This window comes from Lepisma saccharinum, chromosome 16, assembly GCF_977018435.1.
Source record: "Lepisma saccharinum chromosome 16, izLepSacc3.1, whole genome shotgun sequence".
Classification (NCBI taxonomy): Eukaryota; Metazoa; Arthropoda; class Insecta; order Zygentoma; family Lepismatidae; genus Lepisma; species Lepisma saccharinum.
The window spans coordinates 22,876,402-22,889,280 of NC_139244.1; the positions used below are offsets into that span (position 1 = coordinate 22,876,402).

Sequence of the window (12,879 nt, forward strand, 5' to 3'; positions counted from 1 at the left end):
ACTAAGAGTCTCTTGCAAAATGATAGCGAAGGGTCAGTCTGCCCGCAAGTGTCCGTGAAGAAAAACATAAACAGGAAGGGGAGGGGAAAACCTTTAAAATGTTCGGCGCGGAACTGTCCCGAACCCGCAACATCCAAAGGCAATAATTACAAGTCGGAAACTGAGAAAGCAATACTTTTAATAAAGGATGTCAACTTGACTGTGAGTGTGATGTGCAGTTCAGTTAAGCTAAGCACACGTTTTCCTCAATTTATATTTCAGTACAGCGTTCATTAGCATGTGTTATATCGTGTGGTAGTCGTAAGGAATGAATTCATCTTGATAAAGAGAATTATATTGTTCTCATTCTACTATAATTATAAAGTCTAAACTGACAGTCAGTTGTAAAATATAATTCTTATGTGTGGTTTCAATATAAACTTAATATGCATAATATCTTTCTGAGGTGCTACACTGAACTATCGGAGTGAGAGAAACCACACCATAAATGATATGACTGGGTAATTATCTTGAGGATATAAAGTTAAGGGTGTGACCTGACTTTTCGTCAAGGTATCGTATCATTCAGCTGTTGATGCAGATAAGATACTGTGAATCTAAGTATAGAAAGATACATTAAAAAGTTTCTTATTTGATCGTACTTTTCATGATAGTGCATGGATAAATAGACTCTTTTGAAAACAGATGTAATAATGAGGAATTTGATAAATAACTTTTTCTTAAATATATTTTCTGAAAATATTTTAATACTTGTGCTTCTCTGAATGTTAGTGACAATGTGGTTCTTTATTAGCATGCAATGCAAATTGGATATTATCCATTGTCTAGTGCTTATACTGTGCTTATACCTACGTTTCGAGAGAAAGCATCTCTTCTCTCGTCTTCAGTAATAGCCGGGTCGACTTCCGTGGCGGAGTGGTTAGCACATCGCGCTACGACGACAAGGATCCCGGGTGCGAATCCCGACCTGAGCATGTTCTTTGTGAGTGTCCCTTCATCCATCCCATCTTATCATCATCACTCATCCTCATTTTCGCGAATTGCCCAAAAGTGGCAGAAAAGCGAAGTAAAAATACCAAATTAAATCTTTCAGTTGGTGGTGAGGACGACAGACAGGAGTTGGTTAAAGCAAGGGATTTGTAGTAAAATCACAGGTCTAACGTAGGTTCGATCAGTGGCGTGCCCAAGGGGGTTTGGTGGGGGTTATAACCCCCACATTTAGCCCAGTGTTCCTAAAAAGAACGTCAAAAGCAGGAAAGGAATGCAAAATGTGTACTGATTACTAAAAAAATATATACGTAACCCCTCCCTTTCAAAAATCCTGGGCACGCCACTGTCTTCGATCCTCACTAGGCTTTTGGGTCGAACTCTAGATAAGGCATGGTTAGGCCTATATCATTATATTTGTTCCATCACCCAATTCATCAGTTCATATTCAGATTCACGAGGACCTCCTCGATGGCGCAGTGATAGCGCCGTCACTTGTAATCAAGGGGCCCCAGGTTCGATACCCGGCGGAGGCGTGACTCGGATCCCACTTTAAACTGTAAGTCAATTCCCGATTAACCTTACTGTGCATAAAATGGACCTCAAACACCAACTCAATCAATCAGTCTAATAAATATGCTTGATTCCTTATACGAGTTTATTGATTTTCTGATTACAAATTACACCTAGGTATAATAAAAAGTATGGAAATGTATTAAAACGTAATGCGATCTAGCAATTAAAATTTTAAAGTTTTTGAGAAAATTGATACCTGTTTTGTTTTTAAAAAAAGCTACAAATGTGCTATCGAACCTACTTTGATAACCAAAGTTAGCATCTTGAAATTTTAAACAATCAAATGGGCAATAAAGTAATGAAAAAACACATAAGATAGTAAACGGAAAAATGATAAAAGTGAGAGCGAAGCCTTTGATTGGTAAACAGCAACGCTGGGGAATATTCGAACCACTCTCTTGATATCACAGGAACCCTTATTACAAACACCAGAGTGGCCATTTGCAACACACAGCGAATCTGTTTTCCATATCCTGAAGAACACTGTTACACAGTCCTTGACAACGCAGTAGGTCTTTCGAAGAGATATTATTGTGGAATTTCCATCCAGATAAGGGTCGGTGATGATTCTTTCAATGTCCTTGGGATTCACTGTCTCTATTTGCAAACCGTTGCCGGTGCCGTATGAACCTGGTGCTTGACGAAGTTTTACCCACAATCCACCGCTCTGGTTTCGCCCGTATTCTGCAGCAAGTTCGTCAGTCAAGTTTAAAGCTGGCAAGCATCGTCCGTCCTTCGCAGAGCAACAAGTGACACAGTACTTGGTGTGTGCGTCATCGCATGTGCACTCGGTGAGGTCCAAACGCGTGCACTCCACGCTGTGGCATCCTCCCCGATCCGAGCAGGCTCCGTATCCAAGTCCTAGCACGCCGCACGGGATGGTTTCGTTCCGCGTCGCCAGATGACTCTTCGAGCAAACGTCGTTAAAATCCTCGTTGCAATTCTGCAAAGTGGAAAAAGAACGTCACAGATATAAACATGGCATCTATTACCGAGAATTACATGAAATTCGTGAAAATGTTAATTCAAACCAAATGAAAATAGAGTTTAGTTATATAAATGGTAATGTTCACGCACATTCATCGCCTAATGTACAGTGGGATGCACAAGTATTGAGGACTGAAAGTGGTAAACGTTGTAAGTGCCAAAAGCGAAAGTGTTGGGAAATCGCATCGTTCAGCACATCAGCCCGTAAGAACGTTCACACTAGTGACCTCTTTACACGCCCTATGAACTACTTAGAGGGCTACCAGCCACATTTCACATATACCACATGATAAAGCATGGTACATTTCACAGTTTAACGTGAAAAACGGTGTTTGAATTATTGTGGCACTTACAGCGTTTACCAATTTTAGTCTTCTATTGTTCGGCAAATTGTTCACGACTATTTTCGTTAATTTTTCTCTTGCTTCCTACATGTCGTTAAGCAATGGACCCTTACTTGATTGTAGTTTTGTTCCACTTCTTGATCTCACTGGGTAAAAAAAATAGAAAAGAATATAGTGATGGACAAGTAGCTCGGTAATACTTATGAACCCCACCGTACTACTACAATAAACTTGCTTTCATATACTACTATAATTTATTAATTTATAAATTATTATCGCTTTATACTTATAAAACTAGGATATCTGAAATTTTCAGATCTCTAGAACACTTTTGATCCTAGACCCCGAGCACTTAATAGCTATGCCCCAGACTCACTGTCTACCTGAGTAAGGTAGATGAATCAAAGGTGACTCTAGTTAAGCTTCTAGGGCAATTTACAAGTCTCTAATGAGAGATAAATTTCTGATATTAGAAGAAATAACTCCTATTACTTAACAACGTTTACCAAATGGATATTTTCTAACATTCCTTGTAACTTTTTTAAAAAAAGATTTACAAAACCGTTACATTTGTTCCCAAGGTGGCCCACGGCCAGTGATGTGCGTCTACGCGTAAACAACGATTGTCTACATTCTACGTGTAGACAATGTAGACTATGTAAACTATGTAATCTACGTAATCAACGTAGACAACATGGCGCTCGGCGTTCTCCGTGCAAGGCACTCGCATCATTCTAGAAGCAGCAACCAGCATCAGCAGGTGGACATAGAGAGCGTCAAGTATTAAACTCTCCAGAAATTAGTGTTTTTAAGTATTTATTTACATTCAATCAATTCAGTTGGTATTAATTGAACTGCAAAATAATCTTGTCGCGACATACCCCAAGAAATGCGATGTCCATAGAATGATAATATTTGTTTTACTTCTATTACCACCATTTCACGCGTGGAAAAATCTACTTTAAAGACAAATGCACTTTCCTATGCAGTAATAAGACAAAAAAATATTTTTAGCCTTCGCTTTTGTCAGTGTAAAACATAATGTCAGTTTTCACTATGGCTGTCATGTTTTTCTTCCGGCAGTCCCTTTTCCCCTCGTTAGTGAAAATTCAATAACTTTGATTACGTCCGATGGTCTAAGTTGGTTATAGGCCCAGATTATAGACATATTTGAAGAAAAAAATACTTTCTCTTTCAAAGACTACTGGGATTTCCTTTTTTCCCTGTTGTTTGCATTGTCTACAGTAGACCAAATAAGCCAATGTAATCTTCGTGTAAATTACGCGTAGACAACGCATGTAGACGTAAACTAATAGTCTACGGCACATCACTGCCCACGGCTTGTAGTTGGCTTAGAAAATGATGCTTAAGAAAACATATTCATTCATGTTTAATCACGTTTCTACTTCTTATTAGAGAAAATTGTTGGTTTCAAACTTTTGATTGTTGGTTTGAGTTTGGTTTGAGTTTCTGTTTTAAGTCCACTTTATGCACAGTAAGGCTATACGGGACTGGACCTACAGTTTAAAGTGGGATCCGAACCACTTGTGCCTCCACCGGGTATCGAACCCGGCACCCCTTGGTTACAAGGCAAAGACGCTACCACTGCGCCATGGGGGAGGCCTTTTTGATTGTTGACATGCATTATATACGACAGTATATATATGTCTTACAGTAACGACGAATAGCCGACCTCCATGGAGGACTGGTCTGCGCAGTCCCTACAACACCAGGGGTTCCACAATAACTAAAATAAAATGGCTGCTGGAGTTCGTTTTTTGCTTGGTGCACCTGAGGGGGACTGCGTATATAAATATTAGCTGTGTTAAATACTAATATGATTTTCGTAACGTGGACCACCTTGGGAACACGTGCTACCATTGACTCATCTACCTTACAGCAGTCAAGAAACCTATGGACGCTGGGAAATGTGAGTGTGCATACATTTATATTAGGGGAAATTGATCAGGTGGAGTAATACTTGGCCATGCGATAAAGGCATCCAAGCAAGGTTTGTTCCATTCTCATTCTTAGCAATCCCTTAGCTAGAGTTGACCTTTAGAGGGGAGGTACGGGCTACTGGGGGAAGTGTAGTGGCAGATTAACAACCTTCTCCTGTGAGAGGTAATTTAACGATTTTTCATTATAAGCCATGATATTCATTGAGGATTTTTGGTTACCTTTTGCATCGCATCCTTTCAGTGTTATCGTTTGATTTTAGGTGACGAGAGAGAGAGAGAGAGAGACAGCCGCTTGAAGATAATTTTTCTTCGGTTGGGCTCAGGGGAGGACCAAAGCAGGTGGACCCAGCTTGGGTGGTCATGGCTACTAATATTTTCTCTATATCGCTTGCTTTACCTCTTTCTGTTTCTCTCTCTCTACGTTTTCTTTCAATCTATTTCTCCCTTCTTCCCATCTTTCTTATGCTTCCCTGTTCTCTTCTTTCCTACTTTCCTTCCCCGCTGTTCATTTCAATTTTTCTCCATCTATTTTTTTCCTTACATATACGTATATATTTTCATTCTTTCTTTCTTCTGCTTTCACGTCATCTTCCCTTCTTCTCTGTTTCTTACGTCTCTTCTATCTTTTCTTTCTAACCATCACTCTTCTTTCTTTCTTCTCCTTCTCTGTTTCTCGTTCTACTATCTTTTCCTATTTCTCTTTCTCTCTCTCTCTTCCTCCTTTCTTTGTTTTCATTCTTTCTTTCTTGTTTCTCTATATTTCTCCCTCTGTTCTTATATCTTTACCTTCAGTTTCTCTCTTCCTTTCTTCTCTGAACCGAGTCCGGCCCATAATCTGTAACATCTTGCCACAAATTTACCTTCCAGGAACATTTTTTTTTTTTTTTGCACGGTTGGATTTTCAGAGAACAAACAGCGTTTTCTGCAAGTATGGGCACAGTGAAAGTCTTTGGTATATGTATAGAGGCTTAAGGCACTTGTAATGTCCGGCTGCTGCAATCATGGAGAGACTCTTCAGCATAGTTTGCAAGTGTAAATCGCTCACGAGTTGGTTTTATCAGCTATTATCAAGTTACATGCAACGCTGGTCATTTGCTGATGATCATATTTTAACTACATCTTGTCCACTGCCCAATAGTTACGATTAAAAGTCAATGGGTTTGTACAAATATTTCCACTTAAACTAAAAACTAGTTCATCCACTCCTGTTTCGGAAAATGCTGAATACATACGTACTTTAAACATGTACTGTACAGTGAATACAAGATAAAAGTGAGGTAAAATTCCCCCCCCCCCCCATATAGCAACGTGCCGTGAAGGCCTATTTAGGGGATGTGGGTGTGGGACTCCATTCTCGATCTCGGCCATTTTGAAGACCGCCTTTACCCTTACCAGGGTTGCCAAAGGTATCCATTTATTTGAGGCTGGGTAGGCTCCAGAGCCGCTTTATGCGGGAACAAGGCCGAAGACATTCCGACCTTAGATCACACACCCCGGGAATCGAACCCGGGTCTCCCACGTGGCAGTCAGATGCCATACCGACTAGACCACCGCGGCTCCACGTACAGTAAATATAACCCAATAAAATTATAAACGGCACCGCATTGCAAAATATACGTTAGTTATAGCAACGGAAAATATATTTCTGTGTAAAAATTTGGGGAAAATCGTTTCGGATAAACAGCATTTTCGGATTAGCATAAACATGTTTTTAGTGCTTATGAATTTAGCAAATGTGAAAATGGTTGCAATGTTTTGAAAAGAATGAATACGTCCCAGAAGAAAGGATCGATCAAGTCATCCTACTCTCTTGACCCTCTTGAACGTAGCTATACCATATTATGTTAGGTAGAGGCCTACAACGAAGAAGAATAGCACGCTACGCTAATTATAAACTTTGGAAACACGTCATTCACAAGCCTTGGTAAAAGAGGAAGAAGAGATATGGATTGCATCATCTTCCCTCCCTCGATCTTCTTCTTGTTCCTTGATAATGCCCAACAGAAGCTGTCGAAGTTTGCAAAGTTTTAAATTGGAGCTTGTTTTTAAATTTACTTGAACAAGAATTCACTTCATCCACGGGTATCTGTCGGTACAAGTTGGAGGATGTTTTTCAAGTTTATCTTATCGTGGTCATGAAGATAATGAATTCAGTGTCAGAAATGGCAATAAATAATGTGTGTGTATACTGGATCAATAGATTTGATATGTGACTAATGGTTTTAGCCTCTGTGCGAATGGCATAGACACTTTACTTACTTTTTCTCTCTCGAGAGAGAGAGTTTGTGTCCTTTTGTGAGTGTCCATTCATTAATTTCATCTATTCATCCTCATCGTCGCGCTGAAGGAGGTAGAACTTGTCGTAAAAGAAGAGAAAACATCTCAAATACGTCTGTCTTGACCTTAGTCTGTCTCTAAGGCGAGCCACAAGTGTCAATAGAAACGAACCTTTAGTAATAAATGCAACGTTTCGCACTGGAATGAGAAGGCAAGCTGCAATAGTCTTTTGTCGCTTTCGTGTCGCTTGAACTGTACTGTTTTCTCATGTCGCCTCGGTCTGTCGTCCAGGCCCATGCCGCTTGTCACTCAAGGTGAAACATCCGTGTCGCGTGTCACTGAATACTTCCTAAGGCGAATTGTTTAACGTAGCGTTATACGAAGTTAGACTTTGAAGTTCTATTTGAACCAATGACAGTCATCAGTACGTCCTTATGTGAGTTTGAGTCTTTATTTTTCATTATCTATTTGAACCTTTTTGATCCCAATTGACTTCAAATAAACAGGAAAATCTATATAAAATAGGTAAATTTACACAAATAAATTAAGTGACTTAGTCAAGTTCCCTTCACCAACAGTTTTTAATAGACACAACTTCCAGAAATTTACACCTAGCTAATATACCAATTAGCCCATTGGATATTAGCCGCAGGGGGGGGGGGCGAGCGCTTAAAGTGGCTGACAACCGAATATTCCGGGTTCGAGTCCTCGCCTGGGCAAAGACGTTCCTCTGCTAAAGTATCTTTATCAAATTGGTCTAATCCAAACTCATCCTTAAATGCAAATCCCAATTCAATATTAACTATTTAATATAATATTTTATTTTTATTTTCTTCTTTCTTTCTCTTGCTGGTCTGGGTAACCAAAGTCCTATCTGCGACTATAAAAATTGATCATTCCATCGCCGATGTGGTCTTCCTGAATTCATTTTTCACTTTGGGCTGTAATTTAATAATTTTCGAGGCAAACGGGTATCTCGCTTCCTCAGAACATGTTGATCCCACCTTATCGGATATACAGTAAAACCTCGTTAATCCGGACTAATGATGATGGGGGGGGGGGGTAAGTTGACCGGGACTTTGTTGTGTGTTGTTCATATGTGCTTGTGATTGTCCTATACGTCAATTTCCTTTTATCACCGGCAATTCCCCGATGGCGTAGTGATAACGTCGTCGCCTTGTAATCAAGGGGTCCCGGGTTCGATACCCGGTGGAGGAACATGGCACAGTGGTTCGGATCCCACTTTAAACTGTAGGTCCAGTCACGATTAGTTCTCTGTGCATAAAGTGGACTTAAGACAACAATTCAATCAATCAATTCACTCAAACCTTTTATCACGATTCATTCGCGATTAGCCAAAAGTAGCAGAAAAGCGTAATAAATGAGCTAAATGAATAAACCAATTTTTTTTATTTACGTCATTGTAATGCATTTTTGGCTGTTCGTGACGACGGCTCACAAATGAACACCCATGATGAGGACATGACTCGAAACCTAAACGTTAGGTGGCGAGATCGTGAGTCGAACACTCAACACACCTTCAGCCACCATGTAGGGAAACGTAAAGGTTGTATAATCTATTTGCCTCTCCGTCTCTTTTGGCGTTATTACAAGTAAGAGGGGAGGCTGATAAGTATTCAGCCTTACCCAGAAAAAAATGAGCTAGGAGGATTAAATTTGCAGGGTGTACTGGCCAGTTATTCTATATGCAATCGTGCAAAAAAAAAAAAAAAAAAAAAGGGAATGTAAAATCATAGAAAGTCGATTTGTACACCATTACATGTAGAGTAATTGGTCAGTACACCCTACAAATTTCAGCTTCCTAGCTCATTTTTTTTCTGGGCAAGGCTCAATACTTATCTGCCTTCCCTCGTATGTACTCTCTGCGTGGAGAGTCATGATCAAATTGCCGTACGGAAAGATATGCTCAGAAGGTCAGAATCAGTTTTCAGCTTGAACATCAGTCCTGTTTGGCATTTTCTAGAGACGGCACTACAAGTCGATCAGATTGTTGTACTTCGCCATTCGATTCAATTCCATAGCCTTGGCCGTAGAAGAACCTCTGCGGGGTGATTAAGACCAGTGTTGCCACAATCTGAGGGCACAATTTCCCTTCCCAAGGGGCAAAATTTCCCTTTTAGGACCAATTTTTCCCTTCACCTAAACAAATATAATAATTATTATTAATATTAGCAGTGCCCTAGTAGTAGCAGCAGTAGTAGTAATGTTTCCGTTGGTCCATGCTCGTATGAATAAAAAATGAAACAAAATGTTCACATACATGTCAGTTTCATCGCTTCCTGGTCAGATGCCCCAGGATTGAATCCTGGTCAGGAATCCAATAAATCGTTAATTCTCATCGTTACAATTAGCAGAAGATACAGAAAAGCGACGTACAATAAACTTAAATGGAATAGAAGTAGATGCAGGCTTGTATTCAAGGGAGCAGAAATAAGAAGGAATAGAAAAAAATTAAAATGTGGATATGAAAATGGAACTTATAATGTAGAGTCAGATGTCATAAAATTTTCCTGAAATTGTGGCCCTTTTCCCTTTTGGATAAATTTTCGGTCCAAATTTCCCTGTAAAAGGGAAATTTCCCTTCATGTGGCAACACTGATTAAGACTTTCAGTTCAGAAAGCCGCACTGCAAAAAGATGCTTGCAACATGGACCCCGGGACAGCACGGCAAGCTGATATCTGCAATACAGCCATATTAACTCGCAATGTTTGGATACAACTTCAAAACAAAGCGTACAACACAGAGAAATGTAGCTCACCATGAATTAATGATACCATGGATCAGTGCTCGAAGTGAAGAGGTGTGTGGGGAAATAGCATCACTCCAACTAGCGACATTCTCATTAACTGTACACTGAAATGCCCCAGGCCGGTAAAGTCTCAGAGCATTCCAGGTGCCTAATTTAATATACTTATTCCTAATGTAGATCTTATCCTTAGTTCAGGGACCTCCCAAAGTAGTCCCCGCCCGAAGATCCGAATGGGGACTTTGTTTTGATGTTGTATCCAAACATTGCGAGTTAATATGACTGTATTGCAGATATCAGCTTGCCGTGTAGAAAGATTAACGTGCCCGGGGTTCCATATTGCAAGCATCTTTTTGCATCGCGGCTTTCTGAACTGAAAGTCTTAATCACCCCGCAGAGGTTCTTCTACAGTCAAGGCTATCGAATTGAATCGAATGGCGAAGTACAACAATCTGATCGACTTGTAGTGCCGTCTTTAGAAAATGCCAAACAGGACTGATGTTCGAGCTGAAAACTGATTCTGACCTTCTCAGCATATCTTTCCGTATGGCAATTTGATCATGATTTAGCTGTCTCATTCTCACCATACTAAACCATAGGAGAATCCTCCCTACCCTCATGGATTTTAACATGAGGACCTAAGTCAAAGACCATTATTATTCAATCTTGTGCTCACAAAGAAAATTCCCTGCCGAGTGGTCGATTGAAGCCCTCGCCACCAAAAGATCCGAGTTCGAGTCTAGGTCTAGATATGAGTGCTTCTTTGTGAGGGTCCTATCCTCTAATCATCGTTCGTTTTAATCGTCGCCATTCCCTAAAGAGGCGGAAAAGCGACGTAAAATAAGACAAATACAAAATAAAAGCAAACCTACAGAAAATATTAATGAATGCAAGATACCTAGTAAATGTACAACACACTCATCCAGTATTTCCTTTACATATCTTTTCAGGAAGAATATGGAAATATTACGTATAATACAGGAGCGTATATTTTAGGCTAGCTAGGCTATCTGCGAAGCCTGGAGTCTAGAGAATAAAATACAGGAGAACAGTCGATCAGAAATTGTAAACAATATTATTCATATCAGTGAAATGATGATGGTGATTCTGGAGTTGGCAACCTGATTTCTTGTGACTTGATAACCTGATTTCCTATGAGTTGGAAACCTGACTTCTTAGGAGTTGGTAAACTCTGTATTCATAGCCTAGGACCACGAGACATAGTGAGATAGCCCAGATCTTGGACTCAGTATACGCCACTGGTATAATAGCTAATAACTATGTGCAAATGATGATGATAATAATAGTTGGAAGATTGATTGATTTGGTTCATTTACCTCGCTTTTCCGACACTTTTGGCTAGTCGCGAGGATGAGAATGGGTGATGATATGATGAAGGGACACTCACAAAGAACAACCATGCCCAGGCTGGGATTCGAACCCGAGACCCTTGACGTCGTAGCGCGCTGCGCTAACCACTCCGCCACGGGAGTTGGCAATAGTTGGATCACAGGATGCTACTCAACTAAAATACTTACCATCCCCAAATGATGGAAGTCGTTGTATTGACACATGTCATTACAACAGACACTTTGCGACGGGTGGCACTGGAAACCTTCCTCCCTGTTAACGAGGCACTGGCGAGTACTCCCTCTAGGAACACAGCAAGCATCGCGCTCTATACAGTCCACGATGTGTCCACAATCGCATTCTTCACCATCCTCCAATAGACCTGAAGATAGAGAAGCACCAACAATTATTTTTCAATGAATGTTAAAATATATTTTTCTGTCGAAGTTAAGTTTGTGGATCTTTTTTATACAATTTAAAAATATTTACAAATTCGAAATGTATGTACAGTCACCGGCAATAATAATGTGACACGAAAATTCTGAAATAGTCGCTTTCCTGCAAGGCGTTATGTGTGTGGCCTAACTCTACGGAGGTGGTAGAAGTTGCCATTGAAAATTTGCTAGCCCCACATAAGATTACACTGGCTGTGAGTCCAGACGCCAAAGCCTCGCTAGTCTGCCAAAAAACAGTTCAGGATGTATTAATAGATAAAGCAGATCTAATTCTCTTCTTATTACAGCTTCAGTTCCCATCTTAACTGGCCCTTTGGTAGGGGTTTTCATTAAATAAATATTTATTTTATAATTACTAATTTCAAGTAGTACTTTACCTAAGTAGGGACCGAATAAATAAACGTTAAGAAAAACGGAGAAAGGTCTAGAAAAAGTCAATAATTATGGATGTGTTATTTTAGAAGACACCCTGTTATTGAACTAAAAACTACCCAAAATGAATTTTCTGGAACCATTTCAAATTACGGTAATTGCTGAATATTTGTTTGCCATTACAAGTCATAATGCAAATGTTGAGAGAGTACTTTCATTACCATCAGCACAACAGACTCACGAGAGAAATGATTTTTTTCATAAAGTCTGTAAAATGTTTGGTACTGGTCCATAAAATTTCAAGAGTTTGACTGTCCACTCTAACATAAATATATTTTGACTAAAGCTGAAATTTTGATAAAAATTGGCTTCAATCATGTAGTAAGAGGTGCATTGTTTAGTATGATTGCAAGTTTTGCTTTTAAAAATTCATTAATAATTCACTTTTTAAAACTGAAAGTGTCATTTTTAATTACTTTGTAACGTGTTCTATAGAAATAGTATGTAACCCTGCCCTTCAGCAACTGCTTACACTGGTTGAAACATTCAAAATTAACTTTAACAAACTTTATAACCTTTGTGCTATTGAAATGTGCATACCCCCTTCAATGGCTGCTTGCGGCAAATCAAGTGTTACCATCGTTGGTTGAGTGCTCTGTCTATTCTGTCCTTTGAGAAGGAGCTTGTAAAATCTTTGGATTTTAACAAGGTTGTAGCTGCTCATGAAAATATACGTATCTTACAGTACTTTCTTGCTGTGCTCATTTTTGCAAGAAAAAAGTACTGACACTCTTTACATAAA

General features: G+C 39.6%; 1 protein-coding gene across 1 annotated transcript in view; it reads right to left on the minus strand.

Annotated features, from left to right (window-relative positions):
* Positions 1–1,657: 1,657 nt before the first annotated feature.
* LOC146000525 (disintegrin and metalloproteinase domain-containing protein 10-like) overlaps positions 1,658–12,879 on the minus strand; it is a 38,074-nt gene continuing 26,852 nt past the window's right edge. Inside the window, exons 5-6 of the mRNA XM_083138271.1 lie at positions 11,439–11,632; positions 1,658–2,506 (exon numbers count right to left, since the gene is read on the minus strand). Of these exons, the coding sequence (XP_082994397.1) occupies positions 1,835–2,506; positions 11,439–11,632 (866 nt within the window). The 3' untranslated portion in view covers positions 1,658–1,834. The remainder of the gene's footprint in view (positions 2,507–11,438; positions 11,633–12,879) is intronic.